Here is a 22,666-nt window from a genome sequence, read left to right on the forward strand (position 1 = left end):
ACCAGAGCTTGGACTGGGAGAAGTCAATGTAGAATGAAGTCAGGTCTATTACATGGGCCTGGATAGGTTAATTATAGAAAAGTAACTTTTCATTTAAGCTAATGGTGAACAGAACACTTTTATCCAAGGGGTGGGAAAGAACTGGCCTCCTACAGTGAGACTGAATGAGCTGGGGGTAGGGAGAGGAGATATAAATTCTTTTTCTTAAAATTGGAGTTCTGCTTAGCCAACATGCTAGTTACATTTGAGAGGGAACATGTTTGGGGTTGGATAGCTATATCACTGGTCATAGAAAAGAACATAGAAACCAATTTTGACTACCATCAGTAGAAAACTACAAGTCTGTGAAAATGAATAACTAAAGCTACCTGAATCAACATGAATGATTCTCACAAATACAGTTTGTAGAAGAACATGTACAGTAGGGTGGCATTACAGGATTACATTAGTAGCCTGCAATTGACAGATTGTTAAGTGATCTGTCCCTGTGTAATAAAACAATAAGGAAACGGGTGAGTGAGAAGTACTAGGCCTGGATTGATCATTACCTAGTGGGAGTGGGATTTTCTTGCAGATGAAATAATTCTTCAAGAGGTTTTTAGCTGCATTGGCATTGTTTCTTTGGCTGGGATATGGGCACTTGGGTGGTATTTAGTTTATCTTTTTGTACATAGTAGTTTATAAACAGTTAAAATGACCTTTGTGTTGGGTGTGTTGGCCACACCTGTAATCCCAATGCTTCTGGAGGCTGACGCAGGAGGGTCACAAATTCAAAGATAGCCTCAGAACTTAGGGAGGCCCTAGGTAACTTTGTGAGATCCTGACTCAAAATAAAAAGGGCTGAGATTATAGCCCAGTGGTACAGTGCATCCTGAGTTCCATCCCCATTACAAAAAAAAAAGTCCTTCACCTCTCCTACTCCCCCCAGGTACTGCCCCACACACCTTGGCTCCACAAGGTCTCTGCACTAACCCAAAGAGTTGTATGTGGTTGCCTCCACTTCCTTGTTCCTCCACTTCAGCCCACCTCACTCAAACTTTTGTCCCCCCACCACCAAGCACCACAGACACAGCTCTTGTCCGGGGCACCACAGACTGTTCCCAAGTCCAACAGCAGCCTCACCCACGTCCTCTCCGGTGACTCAGCACATCTGGCATAGCCAGCTGCTCCCTGCCTGGAAGCCCTCTCCCCTCATTCCTGTGCACCCCAAGCCCCTATCCAGGCCCGCTCCTCTCCAGCTATGCTTTGGCTTGACCTGTAAATTCTGAAGGACTCCATGGCCTGTGGTCTTCTCCACTGGGACCTCTTCCCGACATGGTCTCTGATAACCCCAACCGGAGACCCTGAGCCTTGACATTTCCCCTAATCTTGGGCTGTCATAACAGAATACCACTCGCTGGGTGGCCTAAATGCTTATTTCTCATTTTCTGGAGAGAAATTCAAGATCGGGGTGATGGTATGATTAAATTCTTGGTGACCCCCCTTCCTAGTGTGCGGATGGCATCCTTCCCGTCTTCACACAATCTCTCCTTGGTGTGTGCACATGGAAACTAGGAGAAGCAGGGGAAAGTGTACCCGAAGTCACATCTCCCTGGGTCCTTGGGAGCTCACAGTGCCTCCTGACTTCCAACGCGGGGGAACTGGTCTTCCCAAGGAGTGGGAGTTTTGCTAAGGAGCCTTCTTGGTGGGTCAGGATAAGGTAGGATAGAAGGAATAAGAAATAGGTATAAAGGAGACATAAAGGAAGGACAAGGAAATAAGATATCAATACAGAAGTTCCCATACTGTCTTTCTCCCAGGCCAATCACTCCCAAACTCCAGGAAAAGCTGTAAATCCACCTGTGCACTCTTAACCCCTAATAAATACAATATTTTGAAAAATCTATAATTTAGGAGACTTTCCAGGGCCCATCTATTGATCAGATCATGAAGACCACATTGGCCTGAGCATCCTAAGATTGGCCGGATCACCAGAACCTTTCTTCAGGTCACTGGTCTCATCCCCACCCACCAGCCCATACCCACCCCTCACCAAGGTTCCTCTAAAAGAAGGGCCAAACTTCAAAAAGGCTGCTTCTCCTTCTTGAGGTGGCCCCATCCTCCCCTGAATGTGTATCCATTGTCCTGAAGGAACCTCCTCTATACCTCTGATGTGTGCTCAAATTATTTCCCATCAAGTAAGGCAACCCTGTGAGCCCTGAGCCAGTTCCCTTCTCTCCTTGACTCTTTGGCCCCTTCCTCTCCCCTCACAGTCAAACCCACTGGAATCAACCTCACTTGGCAACTCTGGATCCCGGGGCCTGCACACCAGTGCCAACAGAGGTGGCCCAAGGGTTTCGCCACCTCCTGTTCCTGAGACCCCAGTGAGCCCTTACCATCTCCCTTGTCCCCACCAGATCCACTCTGAGACTCCACTTACCTTGGGACCTCCAGTGTTCCAGCTGCTCTGTGTACCTCCCTGATTCTGAGACCCAGCTGCCCCTGTGACCTCACATGTCCAGTTTCTCTAAGAACCTTCTTAATCCTAAAACTCGCTGTGTCTCTGAGACACCCTCAAGTACCTTCCCGTGACCTTTGTTGCCCGAGCTCTGCTGTCCCAGTTGCTCTCGCGGCTGCTGCCGCTCCCGCGCCCACTGGCCGTTAGGCCAGTCCGCGCCGGGCGGCTCTCGCAGCTTCCCCGGCGGGCGCCATGCGGCCTGGGCCCGCGCTCCTGCTCCTGGGCCTGGGCCTGGGCCTGGGCCACCTCCCGCCGCCCGCGGGCCGCCGCGGGACGTTGGCCTGGCCGTCGGGCGCCCTCAGGAGCGCCCCCGGCTCCGGGCAGCGCGGCAGCCTCGCCCGCCTTCGCCCGCAGCCCCGCGCGGCCCGGGAGGGCGGCGTCCCCCGGAGCGGCGCCCCAGCCCCCAGGCGCGCGGACCCGGCCCTCCAGCTCCACCGCCGCGTGCGCGCCCTGCCCCGCGCCCGCCGCCCGTCCTGGAGTCCAGCCTGGACCTCCAGCCCGCGGGTGCCAGGACCCGGCAGAGCCCGCCCCACGCCCCGCTCGGTGCAGCCCGACCGCCGCCGGAGCAGGTGTCGGGCGAGAGCGCCCGCGCGCGAAGGCTTGAAGGCGGCCAACTCGTCGGGCAGCAGGAGCACAGCGCCCTCCGAGTCCTGCCAGTTGGCCAATTGCGTCATTCACCGCGTGCAGATCCGCAGGGACAAAGACCCCGTGCCCTTCGTCTGGATGAAAGATAGCTCCATCAACGCGTCCGTCCAGTACGACTGCCGCATGAACGTGTACATCGTCTACAAGTGGCAGATCTTTCCCGTCCGCTCCGTAAACCACGTGCCCGACTGGACGCGTCCTCTGCATATTCAGCTGCAGGCGAATCTGCCCCTCTTACGCATCCCCAAGTTCACTCTGCAGCAGGGAGTGTATGTGTTTAATTTCAGCATGACCATCAACAAACCGGATGGAAAAGTCTTATCCGCGACAGACGCCGTGTACGTCCAGGTTAGCGGACACCCGCTGAAGGCAGTCCTTCTCGGAGGCGCTGATGTCACAGTGAATTTCACAGATGAGCTGATTCTGGATGGAAGCAAGTCTTCTGACCCAGATGCAGACAGGCCCTTAGAGGGGCTCGTTTTTTCTTGGTACTGTACTACAAATCTAAGCAACTACCATTTAGATGAAATTACAGTGTTTAGTAAGGATGTCTGTCACCCAGAGCAGACTAGTCTGAATTGGCTGCAGGCTTCCAGCCCCAAACTGACACTGGCCCCAGAAACACTTAAAGGGGACAGGGTATATTATTTCAGAATGATGGTAAAGAAGGGTTCCAAGTCAGCATTTTCTGATAAAAGGGTGCGAGTGCTCCCGGGACCACTGCCTACAGCACACATCTCCTGCACGGAAAACTGCGGCCAGAGTTTAGTCGTATCAGATCGATTCTCTTTGTTCCTTAACTGCAAAGACTGTGTCAGCAGGGACTTCTACAACTGGTCGATTTTGTCCTCAGCAGGTGATGAGGTGTTATTTGACTGGACGCGGCAAACTGTAACGGGGAGGAATAGTGCTTATTTGTTGGTAAAAGCTTTTGCCTTTTCACATTTCTCTGAAGCTCGGTTTTGGGTTTCTGTCTCTCTGACAAGTTGGAAGGGCATGACCATGGTGTTTAGATATGGCTTCATCATCAACCATGGGCCTCAAGTTGGGAAATGCCAAGTTAATCCAGCTAGAGGATTTGCAGTTGTTACTCAATTTGTTGTCCAGTGTAGTAATTTCAAGGATAAAGACATTCCCCTTACATATAAAGTCATTGTTTCCGATGTGGAGAGTGTTGGAGAAATCAGTTCAGTGGAAGAGAACACCATGGGGACCACCCTGTATCTGGGGACAGGGTCCACGGCACCTCCTTCCCTTCTCCCTGCTGGTGTGCCAGCGAATCATTATGCCTTGAAGTTCTATGCCCAGGTTTATGACTCCCTAGGAGCTTTTTCTCAGGTGACCTTTTATGCCACCGTACAGGCTCCTACTGACAAAAACCCTTCAAAGACTGTGTTGGATCAGTTAGTCCATCTCACCACAGGACCCACTTCATTGCTGTCCACTTTGCTTCAAAAGCAGGACATGTTACCTGCAGGTTACTTAATATATGTAGTGGCTTCTGTCTTGAATAGCATGAAAACTGAACCAACACTCCAAAGTGACAAAGTCAATCTCCAGGAAGAACTTGTCAAACAGTCTTTCAAGCTTCCTGTAAACACTTTGGATGAAATTGGCCAGGTAGTGATGATCATCACCAAATTAACTCAGAAAGGCTCTGAATTCACTGAACTGGCTCAGCAGAAAGTCCTAGAGAAGCTATGGCAAGCAAACCAGGCCCTGCAGGAGTATCAACGAAAAGACAAGAACTTTCGCTCTGAGCAGATAGACATCATGAGCACTGGAATCCTGATGAGCTTGTCCAATATCCTCCACCTGATCATTCAAAAGGGTCGAGTGGTCGAAGATCCTTTCAAAGTAGTAGAATCTCTGTCAGACACAATACTGGCTGACAAAGTGCCAAGCAATGAGACCACTGTGCTGAGGACTCCCAAGCTGAACATGTATGTGGAGAGAGTTGAAAAGTGGGACGTTTCCCAGGCTTTCAGAAATGAGGAATGCTGCCAAAATTGCTTCCATGCTACACTGAATGCGAGCAGGGTTCCTGGTCTTCCTGAAAAAGCTCCAGTTTCTATGATGTTTTATGAATTCACAGATTACCCCTTTCCTTGGATAAATGCTGCAGAAAACACTTCTGCAGGGGTGATTGGGTTCAGAATGACAGGGGCCACAGAAAAGGGAAAAGTGATAGAGATCACACCTGATGTAGTAGATGTGTACCTCGTCAGAAAAAACTTGACCTCTGTGAACTTTAATCTCACGGTGGGACCCAGCAAGGAGCATGAGGGGTCCTTGAAGAAAACAACAGGGGGGTTTGAATTCGAAGTGGACATCAGAAGAGTCAGGGAGGTGCTGATCCATTTTGTTACAGAAGTGACTGTGTTGTTCAAGGTGTTTGTGTACGCAGGCAGTCAGGGTGCCCCCGCTGATGTGGTTGCTGTCTACATCATGCCTCACGACGTCCCTCCAGTTGTAGACCACAGTTGGAGTGACCTGTCTGACGCAGCCTGTGCCGTTAGGGAGGCCCGCGTGGTTTGCCTGCCACCATCCGTGCTACAAATCATAGCTCAGCGCAGCCACTCACCCAAGTGTACCATATCCATGGTTCTGCAGGCACCTCATTTTGTCCTGGAGCCCAGTGACAAGCTAGTGAGAATCTCTCTCTTCAGTGTGAACTGCATGGACATGTACGGGATCCAGAGGGACTGGAAGGAGGACACCTGTGTGCTGGGTGAGAAGACCACTTGGGATACAGTGCACTGTGTCTGCAAGAACGCGGTGAGGACCAGGCGGCAGCTGGGTGCACTCAAGCTGGCCTACCATCGCCTGCACACCCACTTTGTGACAGCCAGAGTGATCGTGATTCCAAATCCTGTGGATCTACGGCTCACAGTCATCGGGAATGTCAGCCAAAACCCTGTAACCCTTTTCACTGTGCTGTTCATCATACTCCTCTACACAGTGCTGGCCTTCTGGGCCTTGCACAGGGATGAGATGGACCACTTTCTTCGGGACCATGTGATAATTCTGCCTGATAATGATCCTTATGACACCATGTGCTATCTGATCACTGTTTTTACAGGGAGTCGTTGTGGGGCTGGGACCAGGGCCAATGTCTTTGTCCAACTTAATGGAACAAAGAGTAAGAGTGATGTGCATTGTTTAAGCCATCCGCACTTTAAGGCTCTCTACCGTGGGAGCATCAACACTTTCCTCCTTACAACAAAAAGTGACTTGGGGGACATCCATTCCATCCGTGTGTGGCACAACAATGAGGGAAGAGCTCCAAGCTGGTATTTAAGTAGAATCAAAGTGGAAAATCTGTTTAACAGACAAATTTGGCTATTCATATGCCGGAAGTGGCTTTCTGTTGACACCACTTTGGAAGAAACATTTCCTGTTACCCTCCCAGATGAGCCTCTGAAAAGAAAGGACTACTTCCTGATAGATGTGACCAGGAGGCTAGGGAAGAACCACTTGTGGTTCTCTGTTTTTACTAATATTGTTTCTAAGTCGTTCAACAGGCTTCAAAGACTGTCCTGCTGCTTAGCCATGTTGCTCAGCTCCCTTGTTTGTAACATCATGTTCTTTAATCTTAACGTAAAAGAGCAATCAAAAGAGGGACGCTACATCAGATCAATGATGATAGGAATTGAAAGTGTCATAATTACAATCCCTGTTCATCTATTAATAACATTTTTCTTTACTTACTCCCAGAAGAGACCTCAAGTGAGTCTGGATGAGGTGGCTCCTCAAAAGCATCCCCTTCTGTCAGAAGAAAGTGGGTACTGGAAAGAGCGCCTGGACAAGTGGCATGCTTACGAAACTTCCAAGGGGTACACCACAGAAAAGGCAAGCACCAAGAGGACAGCGAGGGCCAGGCAAACCCCAGTCGCCAGGGTAGCCCCAACCATCAAGAAACCGACAAGCCGCATCTCAAGGGTCAAGCCTGGGCCTTCTAAGTCTTTTGTTCGAGTCACTTTTAAAGAGGAGCAGCAAAGTGTGAGTGAAGAGAGCAGCTCCTCGGACATCCACAGGACCAACACAAATGCCAGTAACAGAAACAGAGAAGACGATCAAGATGTTCCTTCTCAGCAAGAGAGTCCTCAGCACCTTAACAAGAAGCCCCAGTTTATCTTGCCTTCGTGGTGTGTCTATGTGGCATGGTTCCTGGTGTTTGCCACCTGTAGCATGTCATCATTCTTCATCATATTTTATGGGCTGACTTACGGCTATGAAAAGTCAGTGGAATGGCTCTTTGCATCTGTGTGCTCATTCTGTCAGTCGGTCTTTCTGGTGCAGCCCTGTAAGATTATACTGTTGTCGGCTGCCAAAACAAGTAAGCCAAAGTACTGCAAGAACCTTTCCTGGTCAACCAAGCATGGTTACATTGAGATCAGGCTGCGGGAGCTGATAGTGTCTCCGAAGGAGATGCAGACCTTCCACCAGCACATCCTCAACCTCCAGGGCTCAAGGATGTACCAGCCTCTCACCGAGGATGAAATCAGAATATTCAGAAGGAAGAAGAGGATCAGGAGAAGGGCCATCCTGTTCCTGAGCTATCTTCTGACCCACTTCATCTTCCTGGCCCTTCTGCTGCTCCTTATTGCCCTGCTGCGTCACACTGACAGCTTCTACTATAATCAGTTCATCCGGGATCAGTTCTCTGTGGATCTTGCTGCTGTGACAAAGCTGCAAGACATCTACAGATGGCTTGATGGTGTACTCTTGCCTTTGTTCCACAATGACCTGAACCCAACGTTTCTTATCGATAGCTCTTCTAAAATCCTTGGCCTTCCACTCCTGAGGCAAGTGAGAGCAAAAGCTGGGGAACGAGTGTGCCTGCCTTCTGAGAACTTCGTGGAGAACAGCATCTCAAAAGAGATCCATTGTCGTCCCAAGTATGGCACTGACCCAGAAGACACAAAAAACTATTCTAGCTTTTGGAATGCAGTTAGCAAGCGTGAGACAGACAATGCCGCCAATGGGTTTACTTATAAGCCCCGAGAAAAAAAATGGGTGTATTATTCCTATGGACTGTTAAATACCTATGGATCTGGAGGGTATGCATTCTATTTTTTTCCAGAACAGCAACAGTTTAATTCCACATTGAGGCTCAAAGAACTCCAAGGAGGCAAATGGCTTGATGAGAAGACATGGGCTGTGATTCTGGAACTAACCACTTTTAATCCAGACGTCAACCTGTTCTGTAGCATTTCAGTCCTATTTGAGGTCTCACAGCTGGGGGTAGTCAACTCCAGCATATCCACACACTCCTTCCCACTTGCTGACTTCAACAGGAAAACATCAGCAGAGATCTACTTGTATGTGGCCATTCTCATTTTTTTTCTAGCCTATATTGTGGATGAGGGCTACGTAATTTTGCAAGAAGGAGCCTCCTACATGAAAAGTGTTTATAATCTGCTCAACTTTGCTTTAAAATGCATATTTACCCTGCTGATCATGCTCTTTGTCAGTAAGCACTTCTTGGCCACTGGTGTGATTCAGTTCTACTTGTCCAGCCCCGAAGACTTCATTCCCTTCCATGCGGTTTCTCAAATAGACCACACCATGAGGATTATTCTGGCTTTCCTGTTATTTCTGACCATTCTGAAGACCCTCAGGTATTCGAGATTCTTCTATGATGTGCGCCTGGCTCAAAGGGCCATCCAGGCCGCCCTGCCTGGCATCTGCCACATGGCCTTTGTGGTATCTGTGTATTTCTTTGTGTACATGGCTTTTGGTTACCTGGTCTTTGGTCAGCATGAATGGCACTACAGTAACATGATTCATGCCACTCAGACGATATTTTCCTACTGCGTCTCGGCTTTTCAGGACACTGAATTTTCCAGTAACAGAGTTCTTGGGGTTCTGTTCCTGTCATCATTCATGCTGGTGATGATCTGTATCTTGATCAACTTATTTCAGGCTGTGATCCTCTCTGCTTATGAGGAGATGAAGCAGCCTGTGTATGAGGAGCCATCGGACGAGGTGGAAGCCATGACCTACCTGTGTCGCAAACTAAGAGCTGCATTTACATTTCTGATCCCTCAGTCTAAGCCCAAGGATGAGTCGGAGTTCCTCGCCACCATGTTGTATGGGCAGCCAGAGAAGAACAGCCACCGGTACCTGGGGCTGAAGACCAGAAACATCAACGGGAAGAAAATGGTCTACCTCGTTGTTTGATCAGTAACAGGTCAAGAGATAGAAGAAGTGCTTTCCAAATGCAGTCTGTGGGATTAAGGAAGGTTTAGTGGCTCAGCCACGTTTTCTACCCAGATCCTTCACAAAGTACAGCCCTACATTTGGAAGTATCCCCAGTCTGGGCCCTGCTATCAGGACCGTGAAACGTAGGAGCAGACTGCTCAAGGAGAGAAGAGGCACACAATGTGGAATGCCTGATCGATTTCTCTCTAGATGGATTCGGTGACTCCTGGTCCAGGTGAAGCCCTCATTTCTTGGGAGCCCACAGTAGTTTGGGGTAGTTATACCCACTGGTTTTGAGGACCAGATTTGAAGAAAAAAGCATGAGGCCCCGCTCTGGAACTGGCCAGGGTGAGGCAGCCTCCAGCTGCAAGACCCACAGCTGCTGCCCCCACAAAGCCCCAGACGGCTGGGCCTCCCCGGGAGTCCCCTTTGCAGACCAGGGATATGGAGCCTCCTCGTCCCCACTCCTGGGCTAGAGTTCCAGGCACCTTGTGGGGAGTTCTAGGACTTCCCCTTGAGTTAGGGAAGGGATGGGAGCCCTTCAAGTCTGAAATTTTCCATTTACTCCTTCATGTTACTGCAGTTCAAGTCAACTTTTTATATTCTGACTAAGGAGCGTGGCTTTTGTTAAAAAGGTGCATATGGGCTCATGGTGAAGTACAGCACAGTCTATATATATATATATATATATATATACATACATACACACACACACATATATATAGAATATAGCAGCATGTCCATTCAGGGCTTGAGCACTTGATTATTTATGGCATATGCATTATTTAGGAATAAGCAATGGTGGTTTATTGTTTAAAAGAAACAAGGGCTAATATATGTTATATTTTTACTTAGAAACACGTTTGTTTATGTAGATGTCACTTGAAGTTTTATCAGAATTAAATGCATGGTTTCTTCTGAGACTTGCAGTGATTTCTACATGAGGGGCAAATATACCTGTGGTGCCAGGAGCAGTGCTGAATACCTGAGATCCCAGCCACTCAGGAGGCTGAGGCAGGAGGATCTCAAGTTGCAGGCCAGGTTTGGCAATTTAATAAGACCCTGTCTCAAAATAAACATTAAAGGGCTGAGGTTGTAGCCCAGTGATAGAGCATCCCTGGTTCAATCTCACTACTAAAGGAAACACACACACACACACACACACACACACACACACACACACACACACGGTACCTGTCCTCAATCAAGGGCCAGAAAAGAGGGAAAGAGGGACACCACATTGGCATCTGGTCACCCTGACCTGTGCAGGAATGGCAGTGGCAGGCCCCCGTCCCCAGGTGTACATTTTCCATATCTTCCAGAGAACCAGGCAGGCTTAGGCTTCTCTGGCAGGTGAGAAAATGAAGCCTAGCAACTTGCTCAAGGCTACTCACACAGTAAGCATAAGGGCAGATATAGATGTTCTAACTCCATTGGTGGGGAGGTCATGGGCATGGCTGGCCCCCACAGGCCACTCCTTCCTGGAGCACACCTTCATATTAGATCACCTGACTACTGGACAGAGTCCACATGGGGCTGAATGTTTGCTTTTTACTGACGGAAGCTGGCTGCAGTGTGGTCAAATGCACCCCCCTGCACTAATCTGTGGGGTGTTAGCCCTATGGCAGGCAATGCTGCCTTCAGAGGTGACAAGCAATGGGAGCAGGCAAGACTCATATGACTCCATGGATGGGTACAACCAGGCATGCTCTGCAAATTCAGCAACCAGCTAAAGGGTCTGCTTCCTCCCGGGCCTAAGACAGACTCAGGGTTAGTCTGGCTGCCTCCCAAGAAGGGAGCACCAGGGATGGGAGCAAGTGTTTCCCAGGATCAGTGCCAGCTAACAACTCTTGACCCAGAGCTGTGGCAAGAGAATGAGTTACTGATGAGCCTGAAGGGTTGTGGTCATAAACACATGGCTTGAGAGGCAGCACAACCTGAGAGGCCTCAGAGAAGCACTGGGGGCCTGGTTACAGCAGAGTCCAGGAAGGAGGCCCAGGAGCAAAGGCTGGAGGAGGCTGGGCTGAGGACCAGGATGGCAGATGCTGGTCCTGCCAAATGAAACCAGAGTCTCAGCTTCTTGGTGAGAAATACAGCAGTCACAGGACAACCCCAGGCATGTTGGGGAAGGGGAGAAAACAGGGGTTTCCTCTTGACAGGAAAACCAAAGACAAGAAACAAAGAAACACAGACACACTAATTTTAACTATCAGGGAGATAAGAGTATCAAGCAAGGGACACATATGTGCACAGCCCAGACAGAGCAGCATCCTCAGTCCAGTCCACTTTGTGCGCTCAAAATGCTCATAGCTCACACACACAGCCCATGGCTGGCTCGCCACATATTACCATAACATTTATGCAACTATTTTCCCCACCAAGCCCATTCCTAAAATCTGTGGGGCCCAGGGCCAGAATATAAATCTCCTTATACAAATATTTGAAAGCTATAAGATATGCAAACTGTTACATACGATGTTATATCCACTTACCTTGATAAATATACCTTTATAAGAACAAAACAAAAATTATGTGTGGAATTCTGACTCCTACATAACTAAAAATTGGCAAGAAAGCAAAGATAACTAAATTGAATTGTCATTATGCATTTTTGGGCTGCTAATGACTAGATGAGTAATAAAAATATGTAATCCACACATTATTTATTCCACAAATTTTATTTTTCTTGCCTTCTTCAGAAAAATCATTGTGTTAATGTAATAAATATTTCCATACAATGGTGTTCTTGACAGTGCCAAATAAAAACAATTGTGTATCCACTGTAATTATGAATAGGACTCCTTAAGTTTTAGATTCAGAATTGAATCATGAATATTAATATCATGTTTAAACATTACTAGGAAGGTACATATGAAAAATTATGAAAGAAAACATTACATTTGAAACATTACATTACATATGAAAAAATATGACAGAAAACATTACATTTCTCTATCATTATCTAGTGTTACTGTTATTTCCCAATTAGTACTTTTTCTTGGAACAACAGGACTTCTTTAAGTTCTTCTTCTTTTACATTTTTCAATGCCTTCATTTTAAAAACCTAAAAATTAAAGTGGGTCACTTGTCATTTTGCTCAAATCTTTCTTCAATAGAAGCTATATCTTGAGCTATAGTGACCAGAAAACAGTCTCTACAAAAATTAGATTCAGGATTATGCATAAATGTTTCCTGGTTCTAATTTCCCTACATTCTACCTGAATGTCATTTTAATGATTATTTCATATGCAGTCTATTTTCTGAAACCACTTTTGTCCAAAACTTTATGGAATATTTTCAATGATTTTGGATTTTTGGTAAGCTTTTTCTAATCACTGAACAATTTTTTAAAATTAACCCTTGGTTGTGCTAAAAGACCACAATTTGCTCTTAGTATTTCAATTAACTCTTACACTGCATGCAAACTGGTTTAAAATAAGTCTGCTGTAGCATTCATGGGATTACCACAGTGTACCTCATAGGTTAAATCTGACATGCTTCATCTAGTTCATTGGGCAGATCTGGAAAACAAAAACAATCTATGAATCTAGTATATTATCTTTAAAGGGACTGGAAGAATATCATTGCTGTAAGCATAGCTGATGTCTACTAGTGAGGAAATAAAATGCTTGCTAACTCTTGCCCAGGTCCGAGTGGTTCTAGTCCTAGGTATTATTGCTAAATCCTCCTATTGATACTGCCAGTTACCTGCTTCTTCATATGTTGAAGCATAATATTAGAGAAGCACGCTGTGGCAAGCATGTAAAACAGGGTTTGTTTAAAAAGGGGTAACATAGACTTCTCCCCAGAGGGAGAAGGGGGCCATAGCTGGTATCCTAGTATCCCAAGAAGTGAGGGTGTTCTGCCTTTTTGTATAGCCTAGGCTTCTTTTGTTCTCCTGCTCTCTTTCCCCTTATCTCTCTCCTTTCTTGTGCATGACCAGGTCCAGGAGATGCTCTTGGGATGGCCAGAAGGTGGGAGACAGGCCAGCTGGAGGGGCCAGGGAAGAGTGTTCTGGGCAGGAAGGGGGCCCAGGGTGAATTAATTAGCAACTTTTACAACTCCCTGTAGGGAGGGACAATTCCTGGGGCAGCTTACCTTAGCAACAGGTGGGAGCAGGGGCAGGTTCTTGGTAAAGGTGGAGGAAGGGCTCTGAAGGAATTAATATTTCAATCTCTCCATTCTCTGGATTTGACCCTTGCCTATCTGCCTAATTCTGGCTTCACTATAATTCTCAATTCCCCAAAGGAATGAGTCCCAGGCACCAGTCCCATTTAACTGGCAACTTTAAATGTAGAGTGACAAATGTAGGGTAAATTCTGGTCTCCGAGGTACAGCTGCAGCCCCATAGGCAATGAGTGAATATGTCGCACAGAGCCTGGGGAACTGGTCCAGAGACCCCACTAACTATGCAGGATGTCGAAGAAGACTGCGGCCTGGTGAAACAGAACAGTGAGACCTGCCGCTGCAGCAGGTCATCTCTCCCACAGAACAAAACCCCAAATCACCGGGGAAGAGGCGTCGCGAATCCAGTTCTCCCGCAAAGCTCAGGTGAAGCCCCACGGCGTTTAGGGAGAGGCCAGGAGTGGAGTCCACAAGCCACGTTCAGCCTGCTGGCTTCAGAATTCGCGCCTGTAACTCCGCAGACTGGTGCTTCCCATTAACGGGGTCCAGGAGTGGGGCGGGCATTTCAGGGCCAAATAACAGCGGGCTGAAAGGGGCGCGAGGCGCAGACCACCAGAGCCGTCGCCGGCCACTGGGAGGCCACACACGCCGGGGCTCCTGCTGACCCAGCCCGTCGGCCCGGGGGTGGGCACAGCCCCCTGCCGGGAGCGGGGCGACAGGACGCAGCCAGCTAACAAGGTCCGGCGACCCTGACCTGCGAAGCCCCGGGGGCCGGGCGCCTCGGGGAGGTGCGAACGGCAGGCAGAGCCCGCGAGTTCGGCCGGGAGCAGCCGCGTCACAGGTTCCACTACGGAACCGGAAGGACGCGACGGAAGCGGAAGCGGAGCCGGGTCGCGCAGGCGCCGTGGGGCCAGGGTCGCGGCGGCGGGCCGCGGTGAGTTCCTGTGCGGCGGCCAGCGTGTGGTGGCCGGCCTGGCGCTCTCTAGGCGCCTGCAGCTCGTGGGCTCCTGCCTTGGCCGGTCCCGGCTGTCTTCCGGCTGTGAGCGGAGGTGGGCGGCACGGCCGTCGGGCACCGGGACGGGGATGGGGGACGCTGAAGGGTCGCGCGCGCCTAGGGCGGGGCCGGCGGTGCGGAGCCCTGCTGATCCCGAGAGCTGGCTGGGAGGCGGGCGGTGACTGGGCTGAGGCCACGCCGTCCCGGGACTGTCACCTGCCGTTTACCTGCTACAAGGGCACCGCGCCCAGCAGCCTCAGTGGGGGTCTAGGTCGCACCAGTTAAGATGCAAAGTGGAATTAGGTTCGCTCGCATCCAGGATTTTCACAAGTCACCCGAGGTCTGCATCGGGGCTGGCCAACAACAGAGCTCCTACTGCTGGGCGCACTGCACATCCCTTGAGTCGGTGGGGGGGAGGTCACAGCAGGGAGCCAAGGGGCTGACTCCTAAGGTTGTGCAAGAACTTTGAAAGACAACTAGAAATTCTGTTAGCAAAATGGTCAGATAAAGCTGAATGATCTACCAGTCATAAGTTTTCTTGAACCCATCAGACAGCAGGCATCACAGAGGGATCTCTTATCCTATCTTGAATGACAGAGCTTCCTAGGCCCAACAGACCATGGGAGAGCTTGCCATCCAAGCTGGTAAGTAGTCAGCTAAGTTTTAATGAAATGCTGAATACCAGCTGTTTTAGTCAGCTCTTTCACTGCTCTGACCAAAAAATGTGACAAGAACAATTAGAGGAGGATAAGCTTACTTGGGGCTCACAGTATCAGAGTTCTCAGTCCACAGACAGCCAGCTCCATCCATCATGGCAGAAGGCTGTGGCTGGGGATCAGGACACGACAATCAGGAAGTAGACTCCCCTCACCAGGGACAAAATATATACCCCAAAGACATGCCCTCCACCTCCAGCCACACCCCACCCATCTACATTACCAACCAGTTTATCAGTTTTAATGCACCAATTAGGTTAAGGCTCTCTTAATCAGTCATTTCACCTTTAAACTTTTTTTTGGGGGGGGCAGCTTCTGGAGATTGAATTCAGGGGCACTCAACCACTGAGCCACATCCCCAACCCTATTTTGTATTTTTTATTTACAGACAGGGTCTCACTGAGTTGCTTAGCACCTTGATTTTGCTGATGCTGGCTTTGAACTCTCAATTCTCCTGTCTCAGCCTCCCAAGCCACTGGGATTACAGGCATGTGCCATTGCTACCAGCTAAACTTTCTTGCATGCGCTTTTGAGAGACACCTCATATCCAAACATAACACCAGCTATACCAAGTGTGGACTAGGGTTGGTGTATAGAGCCCCTGGGAGCCACAGAAACAAAGAGAGTTTGCAGCCACTCCGGACTCTTCACCAGCATGCACTGTGCTGTGGAAAAGATCCAGGGCAGGGGCAAAAATGCTTTCTTAGTGGTGCAGACTTGGAGGAAGAGGTGGCTGCTGCTCCAGCTGTACCCTGTGACTATCATTTGAAGTCTCATATACTTGGGGAAGGGGCGGGATTCATGACACATCCACACATCCAGGGTCACAAGGCCTAGGCCTGACAGTAAAGGAAAGATAGAACTACTACTGTGCAGATGACAGTGAGTAGCATGCAGTTGTACCTGCAGCCTGAAGTGATGGTGGAGCAGATGTTGAGAACATTCTGGACAAATAAATCTCACACCCGAGCAAGGTATTGCTGGGGAAATATGAAGCCTGGCATACTCGAAGGATAATAATAGCAACTACAAAACCCAGACCTGTGTCAGCTGTTAACTAGAATGATTCAATACCCAGTACTACACAGGCTCAGCAGAAATAGGCCTGTTTTCAGGCGTAAGTACTGCTTACCTCCATTACCAAACAGTGTCAAGCTTTCAACCAGAATAGCAAAACAAAAGGCCCCACTGCTAAGGATCAAACAATCAATAGAACCAGAAGCAGATATGGCTCAGATGTTAGAACTGTCAAGATGCAGTTTAAGCATGATTAATATATTAAGAGCTTTAGTGAAAAAGGTAGACAGTATGCATATACAGATGGGAGTTTCAGCAGAGAAGGGAGCAGAAAGAGCTGATGGAAATGCTAGCAAGAAATAGCAGGGGCACAGAATGCCTTCAAAGGGTACAGCAGTTGACTTGCTATAGGTAAGCAGGGAAAATCAATGAACTTGAAGATAGGTCAATAGAGATTGCCCAAACTGAAATACAAGAAGAGAATGGAAAACCCAAAGTAGAGCATCCAAGAACTGTGGGCCAGTATCAACTGGCATTAACATTTGCAGTAGCAATTTCAGCAGAAAAGAGAAATGGAGCAGAAGAAATATTTGTATTTTTCAGAACTAATGAAAGATACCAACCACAGATTGAAGAATTTGCTTACAGCAGCATCATCAGGATAAGTAACTTCAAAACAAAAGAACAATCCTGGAAATTGCTGAAAGCCAAAGATCAAATCTTCAGAGTAGCCAGAAAGAAATTCTGTAGAGATGAGGGGAAAGTCTTGCAGGTGGAAGGAACAGTAGGAGTGAAGGTGAGGAAGTGAGATTTTGCAGGATAAGTAATTAGCCCCTAGAACTAGCTGCCTGTGGAAAAAGGTCATATCCAACTAAACAGCCTTATATTCCTAAGAAGGGAGCTCACTCCAGCCAGTTGGGAGCCACTTAGGGCTTCCTCTCCCAGCATAATGTGTAGCTTTGGGTTTTTAATAATCCTCTTGAATTTTATCATGATTTTCCTGTATCTATTGATATGACCATATGATTTTCTTCCCTCTGTTAGTGGCATGAATTGTACACATTGGTTTTTGAATGTCAAACCAACCTTGCATTCCTGGGACAAATCTGCTGTCACAATCCATTAGACCTTTGAATTCAACTTGCTAATATTTTGTTTACTTGTGTTGATGTCCATGAGGATGCCAGTCTGTATTTATGTGATAAAAGCTTTGTCTAGTTTGCGGTGTCATGGTAACACTAGCAGTTTGGTGTTTACAAACTATTGGTATCACAAAACCCCAGGAAGTGTTCCTTCTGCCTGCAATGCTAGAAGAGTTCACATAGGATTAATGCTACTTCTTCACATGCTTGACGGAATTAGACAGTAAAGCCAGCTAGACATGACATTTTGAAAAATGTATTTTTGTTTGTTTCGTTTTTGGAGAAATTCTTAATTATAAATTTCATTTTCTTAGTAAAAATAGGACTTGTAGGTTCCCAGTATCTTCTGAGTCACTTTCGATAATTGGTGTATTTTCTGTTTTATTTTTTAATTTATTTGTTGGTCCTGGAGATTGAACCCAGGGACTTTTTTCCTTTTAATATTTTTAAATATTTATTTTTTAGTTGTAGTTGGACACAATAGCTTTATTTTATTTATTTATTTTATGTGGTGCTGAGGATTGAACCCAGGGCCTCACATGTGCTAAGCGAGCGCTCTACCACTGAGCCACAACCCCAGCCCTGCCCTTTTTATTTTTGAGACAGAATCTCACCCACGCAGGCCTTGAACATGCATCCTCCTGCTTCAGCCTCCTGAGTCTTGGGATTACAGATGTGCATCACTGTGACTGGCTGATGATTGGCTGATAAATGGTAAAAATTTTTGGTTAAAAGTAATACACGATGTTCCTTTATTATCTGTAAAGTGTTTCTAGTCCTAATGATGCTGCCTCTTTCATTCCTGAGAATAATAATTTATGTCTTCTTCAACTTTTCTTGATCAATCTAATTAGAGGCTATCAATTTTATTTAACTTTTGGAATAAGCAGTTTGGCTTTATTGAGTCTTTTTCTGTTGGCCTTTACCCCATTTCTTTGACTTCTGTTTCTTTTTTTATTATTATTTTCTTCTTTTCTACATGGGTGTTATTTGCTTTCCCCTCCTAGCTTCTTAAGAAATCATCACTATAGGATTGAGTCTAAATATTCTTTTCTAATGTAAACATGCAAAGTCATGAAATTCCTTCCTAAAAACCATGTAAGCTGCATTCTGCACATTTTGGTGTGTTGTATTTTAGTTTTCATATAGTTAAAAATATTTTATAATTTGTCTTGTGATTTCTCCTTTGGACTATGGCTTTTTAAGAAGTATATTGCTGAATTTCTAAGTATTTAGGGAATTTCCAGGTACCTTTCTGTGATTGATTTTTAATGTAGTTGTTTCATAGTTGGTGTACATACGTGACAATTCTCATCTTTCAGAGCTTGAGGCTGGTGTCACAGCCCAGCAGTCCATCTCGAGCACACTCAAACATCACATGCAATTGTGAGCAGGTCTTGGGCTTGCTCTGAGCTTGGGATTCCTTGTCTGTAAGGGAGGCATGCATTTTATAGGTAAAAAATATGCACCAGACCATTGAGGCTCTGAGATGGGGGTTTGTGGTTCTGAAGGTGTGTTAGCTTTCTTGCTGCTGTGACTGAAGGACCTGACCAGCACAATTGTAGAGGAGAAAAGGTTAATTTGAGGGCTCACAGTTTCAGAGGTCTTAGTCCATAGAAGGCAGGCTCAAATCTTGAGGCTCAAGATGAGGCTGAACATCATGGCAGAAGAGTGTGGCAGAGGAAAGCAGCTCACATCACGAGGAAGCAGAGAGAGAGACTCCACTCACTAGATAGAAATGTACACCCCAAAGCCATGCCCCAGTTCCCACTCCTCCAGCCACACCTACCACTTCAGTTAATGCCATCAGGGATTAATTGACTGATAAGGTTAAGGCTATGCCCCAATCATTTCTCCTCCAAGCCTTCTTGCATTGTTTTATACATGAGCTTTTGGGGGAAAACACATCCAAACTATAATAGAAAGTGACATGCCCTGTCTTTTCATCTTGCAGATGGCATCTGAGGCAGAGTGCTGTCCTTTGGGTGTGTTCAAGTGCCAGCTCTGTTCTGTGACAGCTCCATACAGCTATGTGGGGCAGAAGCCCCCCAACACCCAGGCTGTTGTGTGAGTACATGTTTTGGGAGCCAGTGCCCGGGGTGGTTTGGCAGATGCTGGGCCTGAGTCTGACACCTGGCTTGGGTGTTGTGCCTCAGGCCTGTTCCTGCCCAGGCTTTGGGTGTTTCAGGTATGACCGGTAGAGGCCCAGGCAGGACTTAAGGGCTTCTCGGATGTCCAGCCCCCAGGCTTTTCCTCCTAGCACAGCCCAGGGTTCAAGGACTGTTCCAGCCACCGGGTAGAATCTGTGGCTACACTGAAACATCCCAGCAGTGGGCAACAGAAGCCATGGTGGCCTCATCATTTGGGGCTATGCCCTGTTGTCTGGTGCTACTTCCTGGGAGGGACACCGTCTTCCTTGCTGTCCCGGTAGACGTGAGTGCTGAGGACCACCTCTTGTGGGTCTGCCCACAGCAACCAAGAGTGGACCTGGTCTAGCACTTGCTTTTGACCTTTCCATATCTCAAATCAGAGGCATGGGGGAAGCCGACCATGGCCCAGTGGCAGGGGCACCAGGCTCCTTTCTTCTAGCTTTGGTTCTTCTGCTGACCAGGAATTGTGTCACCATGTAACCCTGCTGGTGTGAGAGCTGGCAGCTTGGGGGAGCCTTGTGCCCACACCCAGTGGTGAGACTGGGGTTGGGGCACACTGGGACAGCCCCTCTTCTTGTTACTAAAAAGGACTTCTCTCTACACGGATGGCTGGTGTAGACCAAGACTGGTTCAGGTCTCAGTTCTCTCCTGGCCTGCAGTGGCTTGGCCATTCTGTCACTACCCTGTGGCAGAGGTGGACACTCCCTCCTCTGCTGAGCCTAGGCAGGGGTGCAGGTCCCAGCAGGTCCCCTATTGCACAGCCAGTGCTGTGGCTCACAGCCTGGTGTCCACTGGCTTAGGTTGGGCTTGTTTCCTGCAGCCTGCTGGAAGAGAGCTACGTCATGAAGGACCCCTTCACTTCAGGCACAGACAGATTCCTGGTCCTTGGGTCCCGGTGCAGCTTATGCAGCAGGCTGGTGTGTGTGGGTCCGGTGGGTAAGCTGCAGGGCCAGGACTGCCTGTCCTCACTGTGGGGATCTGGGGGCCCGCCCGGCACAGGTGGAGCCAGGGAAGCCTTTGTCGGAGGGCAGGTGAGGGTCAGGTAGAGTGTCTTGGCCTGGACAAGGAGTAGAACTAGATCCTTGCACTGTGGTACTGGCATGTGGCCAGTGTGACCAGAGAAGTCCTGGAGGCTGAGAAGTCCATGAGCATCTGCCACAGATCAAAGCACATAAGAGGGAAGAGACACAGACTGCACCAGCCCACCAGCCCACCCCTCAAGGTCGGCTGATGAGGGTGTGGCCGAGCCTTACACAGGCAGGGGTCAGGAGAGGTGGTGGAGGGTGAGGCACAGGAGAGCAGGTGAGCAGAAGGGAGGTAGCCCACACGGGTATCTCCATGGCAAAGGACTGCTTCCAAGAACTTAGGCAATTTGATTAGTAGTTGAGGCATATGCCATGGTGCTAAGGGGCTGGAGAGAGACCCCCAAAATAGGGTGGTCCAACAAGAGATAGTTATTTACTCATTTTCTTATATATGAGTCTATGCCAGGCAGTCCTTGCTGGGTGGACTGTGCTGCTATCATCAACATACAACATCCACTTGGGTCCACTGTGGATCTTGCAGCTTCTACCATCACCCAGCTAGCAAGAATGGACAAGGGAGCATATGTCCCTTCCTTTGGAGGGCATGATCAGGAGGTAGCATACTCATGATGACACCCCGACCATACTCGCCCCATGGCCATACCCAGTTGCAAAGCGGGCTGGGAAGTGCCCTGAGCTGGGTGCAAGGGGGAATCTCAGCAGTTATAGTATTGAGGGTCATGAAGGAGAGTGGACGTGGCTGGGAAGGTCTGGCCTCCTGCCCAGACCAGTCACTTATTGGTGGCTTCTCAGGTCTGTGGGGCTGTCCCTCTCATCCCCTGCTGCTCCTGACACAGGCACTTGCCAAGGCCCTGACCCGCTGAGATAACCAAGCGAGGACACAGGACTCCAGTCCGAGGTGGGCTTTACTTCTGATGGAGCAGGGCAGGCCTGGCATCTGTCCCCCCGTACCCCCTGCCTCCTAGATGCCTTGCCAGACCCTTAGCTCTTGCTGCTCTGGCTGTGGCCCCTGCCCTCCCTGTGCCTGTGGGGGGCCGCTGGCAGCTCTGGAGGAGCAGCAGTGTCCAGGCCACTCACTGCCCCCTCCCCTGCCCCAGGAATGCAGCTTGTTCTACAGCAGGAGGTTCTGCCTCCCTTGTGTCCAGGACAACATCAGCGCCTTCCCTCGGGAAATCCAGCAAGATGTGGAGAAAAGGAAAGGTCCTAAGCGGCCCTCCAGCCAGCCCTGTCCTTGAATGTGAGTGCAGTCTGTGCCAAGTGGGCAGCAGCCTCCTGCGCAGAGCTCCTGGCCTGGCAGGGACCAGGATCTGCAGCCCAAGAGAGTGGAGGAGCCATGCCAGGAGGTGGAGCAGACAGCCTGTGGGTCCAGCCTAGTGCTGTGGAGCTGCCCCCAGGGCTGAGGATTCTGAGTGAGAGGGAGACTCCCTTCACTGGGCAGCTCTGGTAGCCCGGGAGGCGCACACATGAGGCCTGGAACATGGTGGAGGACCACACTGCCATCTGTGCACAAGGAAGTCACTCTCCGAGGCTGTCTTCATGCACAGCAGCAGGTCTGGGGGACAGGATTTTTTCTTTACATCCTTATGTAAGCTTGGAAATGTCCTGCATCTTGACCACTCACTGCCCATTACCGACATGACTGAGAACCTGAAGAGCCCACCAATGCTCTGAAAAGAAATTCTTCCACAAGACACTTGGAGACTGGATGTCCTCACAGGTACTCTGGGATGGCAGTGTGAAGATGTTTTTTGTGGACACTTTGGGCAAGACATCATGGACAAGCAGTGGAGGGGGTGTCGGGAAGCCAAGTGTCGGCTTTCCAGCTGCTCAGGCTGCCTCCAGCCCGGGCCCCACTGCACGTTCTGCCCTGCACTCTCAGGTCAGGAACACTGGCTTCCTTCCCTTACGCCACCCCCTCGCCACCCTGCACTCAGCCCTCTAGTCCCACAGCCTCCCAGAGGTCCCCATGTCTGCTTAGAGTCTCAGAGGCAGGAACTGCTGCCTTATTCTGTGACCACGGCAAGGCCGACCATCAAGTTGGGTGAGATATAAAGATCTTTGACTGATGTGTACACTGGATTTTATTTAAGAGCTTCCTAGGGGCCGGAATTGTGGCTCGAGTGAGAG

At 48.9% G+C, this 22,666-nt stretch overlaps 2 protein-coding genes across 17 annotated transcripts; both read left to right on the forward strand.

The window, feature by feature from the left end:
• The first annotated feature begins 2,689 nt into the window (after positions 1 to 2,689).
• Positions 2,690 to 10,011, forward strand: Pkdrej (polycystin family receptor for egg jelly). The gene has a single exon (XM_040281782.2). It carries the CDS (start codon positions 2,690 to 2,692, stop codon positions 9,326 to 9,328), a length of 6,639 nt encoding a protein of 2,212 aa, XP_040137716.2. The 3' UTR covers positions 9,329 to 10,011.
• Positions 10,012 to 14,320: 4,309 nt separating this feature from the next.
• Positions 14,321 to 22,605, forward strand: Cdpf1 (cysteine rich DPF motif domain containing 1). Of its 16 annotated transcripts, none has more exons than XR_013440125.1 (5): positions 14,345 to 14,523; positions 15,020 to 15,112; positions 17,950 to 18,057; positions 19,298 to 19,410; positions 20,294 to 21,480. XR_013440125.1 is itself a non-coding variant. In XM_013362709.4 (5 exons), the coding sequence occupies exons 2-5, from the start codon at positions 18,055 to 18,057 to the stop codon at positions 21,772 to 21,774; spliced, it is 366 nt and encodes a 121-aa protein (XP_013218163.1). In that variant the 5' UTR covers positions 14,353 to 14,523; positions 17,950 to 18,054; the 3' UTR covers positions 21,775 to 22,605. The 16 variants fall into 16 exon arrangements, 3 of the variants coding, with proteins under 3 accessions (XP_013218163.1, XP_013218166.1, XP_021588738.1); XR_013440128.1 differs by having other exon boundaries at positions 17,966 to 18,057; XR_013440127.1 differs by having other exon boundaries at positions 15,066 to 15,112.
• The last annotated feature ends 61 nt before the right edge of the window (positions 22,606 to 22,666 follow it).

This window comes from Ictidomys tridecemlineatus, chromosome 6 (genome assembly GCF_052094955.1).
Source record: "Ictidomys tridecemlineatus isolate mIctTri1 chromosome 6, mIctTri1.hap1, whole genome shotgun sequence".
Taxonomy (NCBI): Eukaryota; Metazoa; Chordata; class Mammalia; order Rodentia; family Sciuridae; genus Ictidomys; species Ictidomys tridecemlineatus.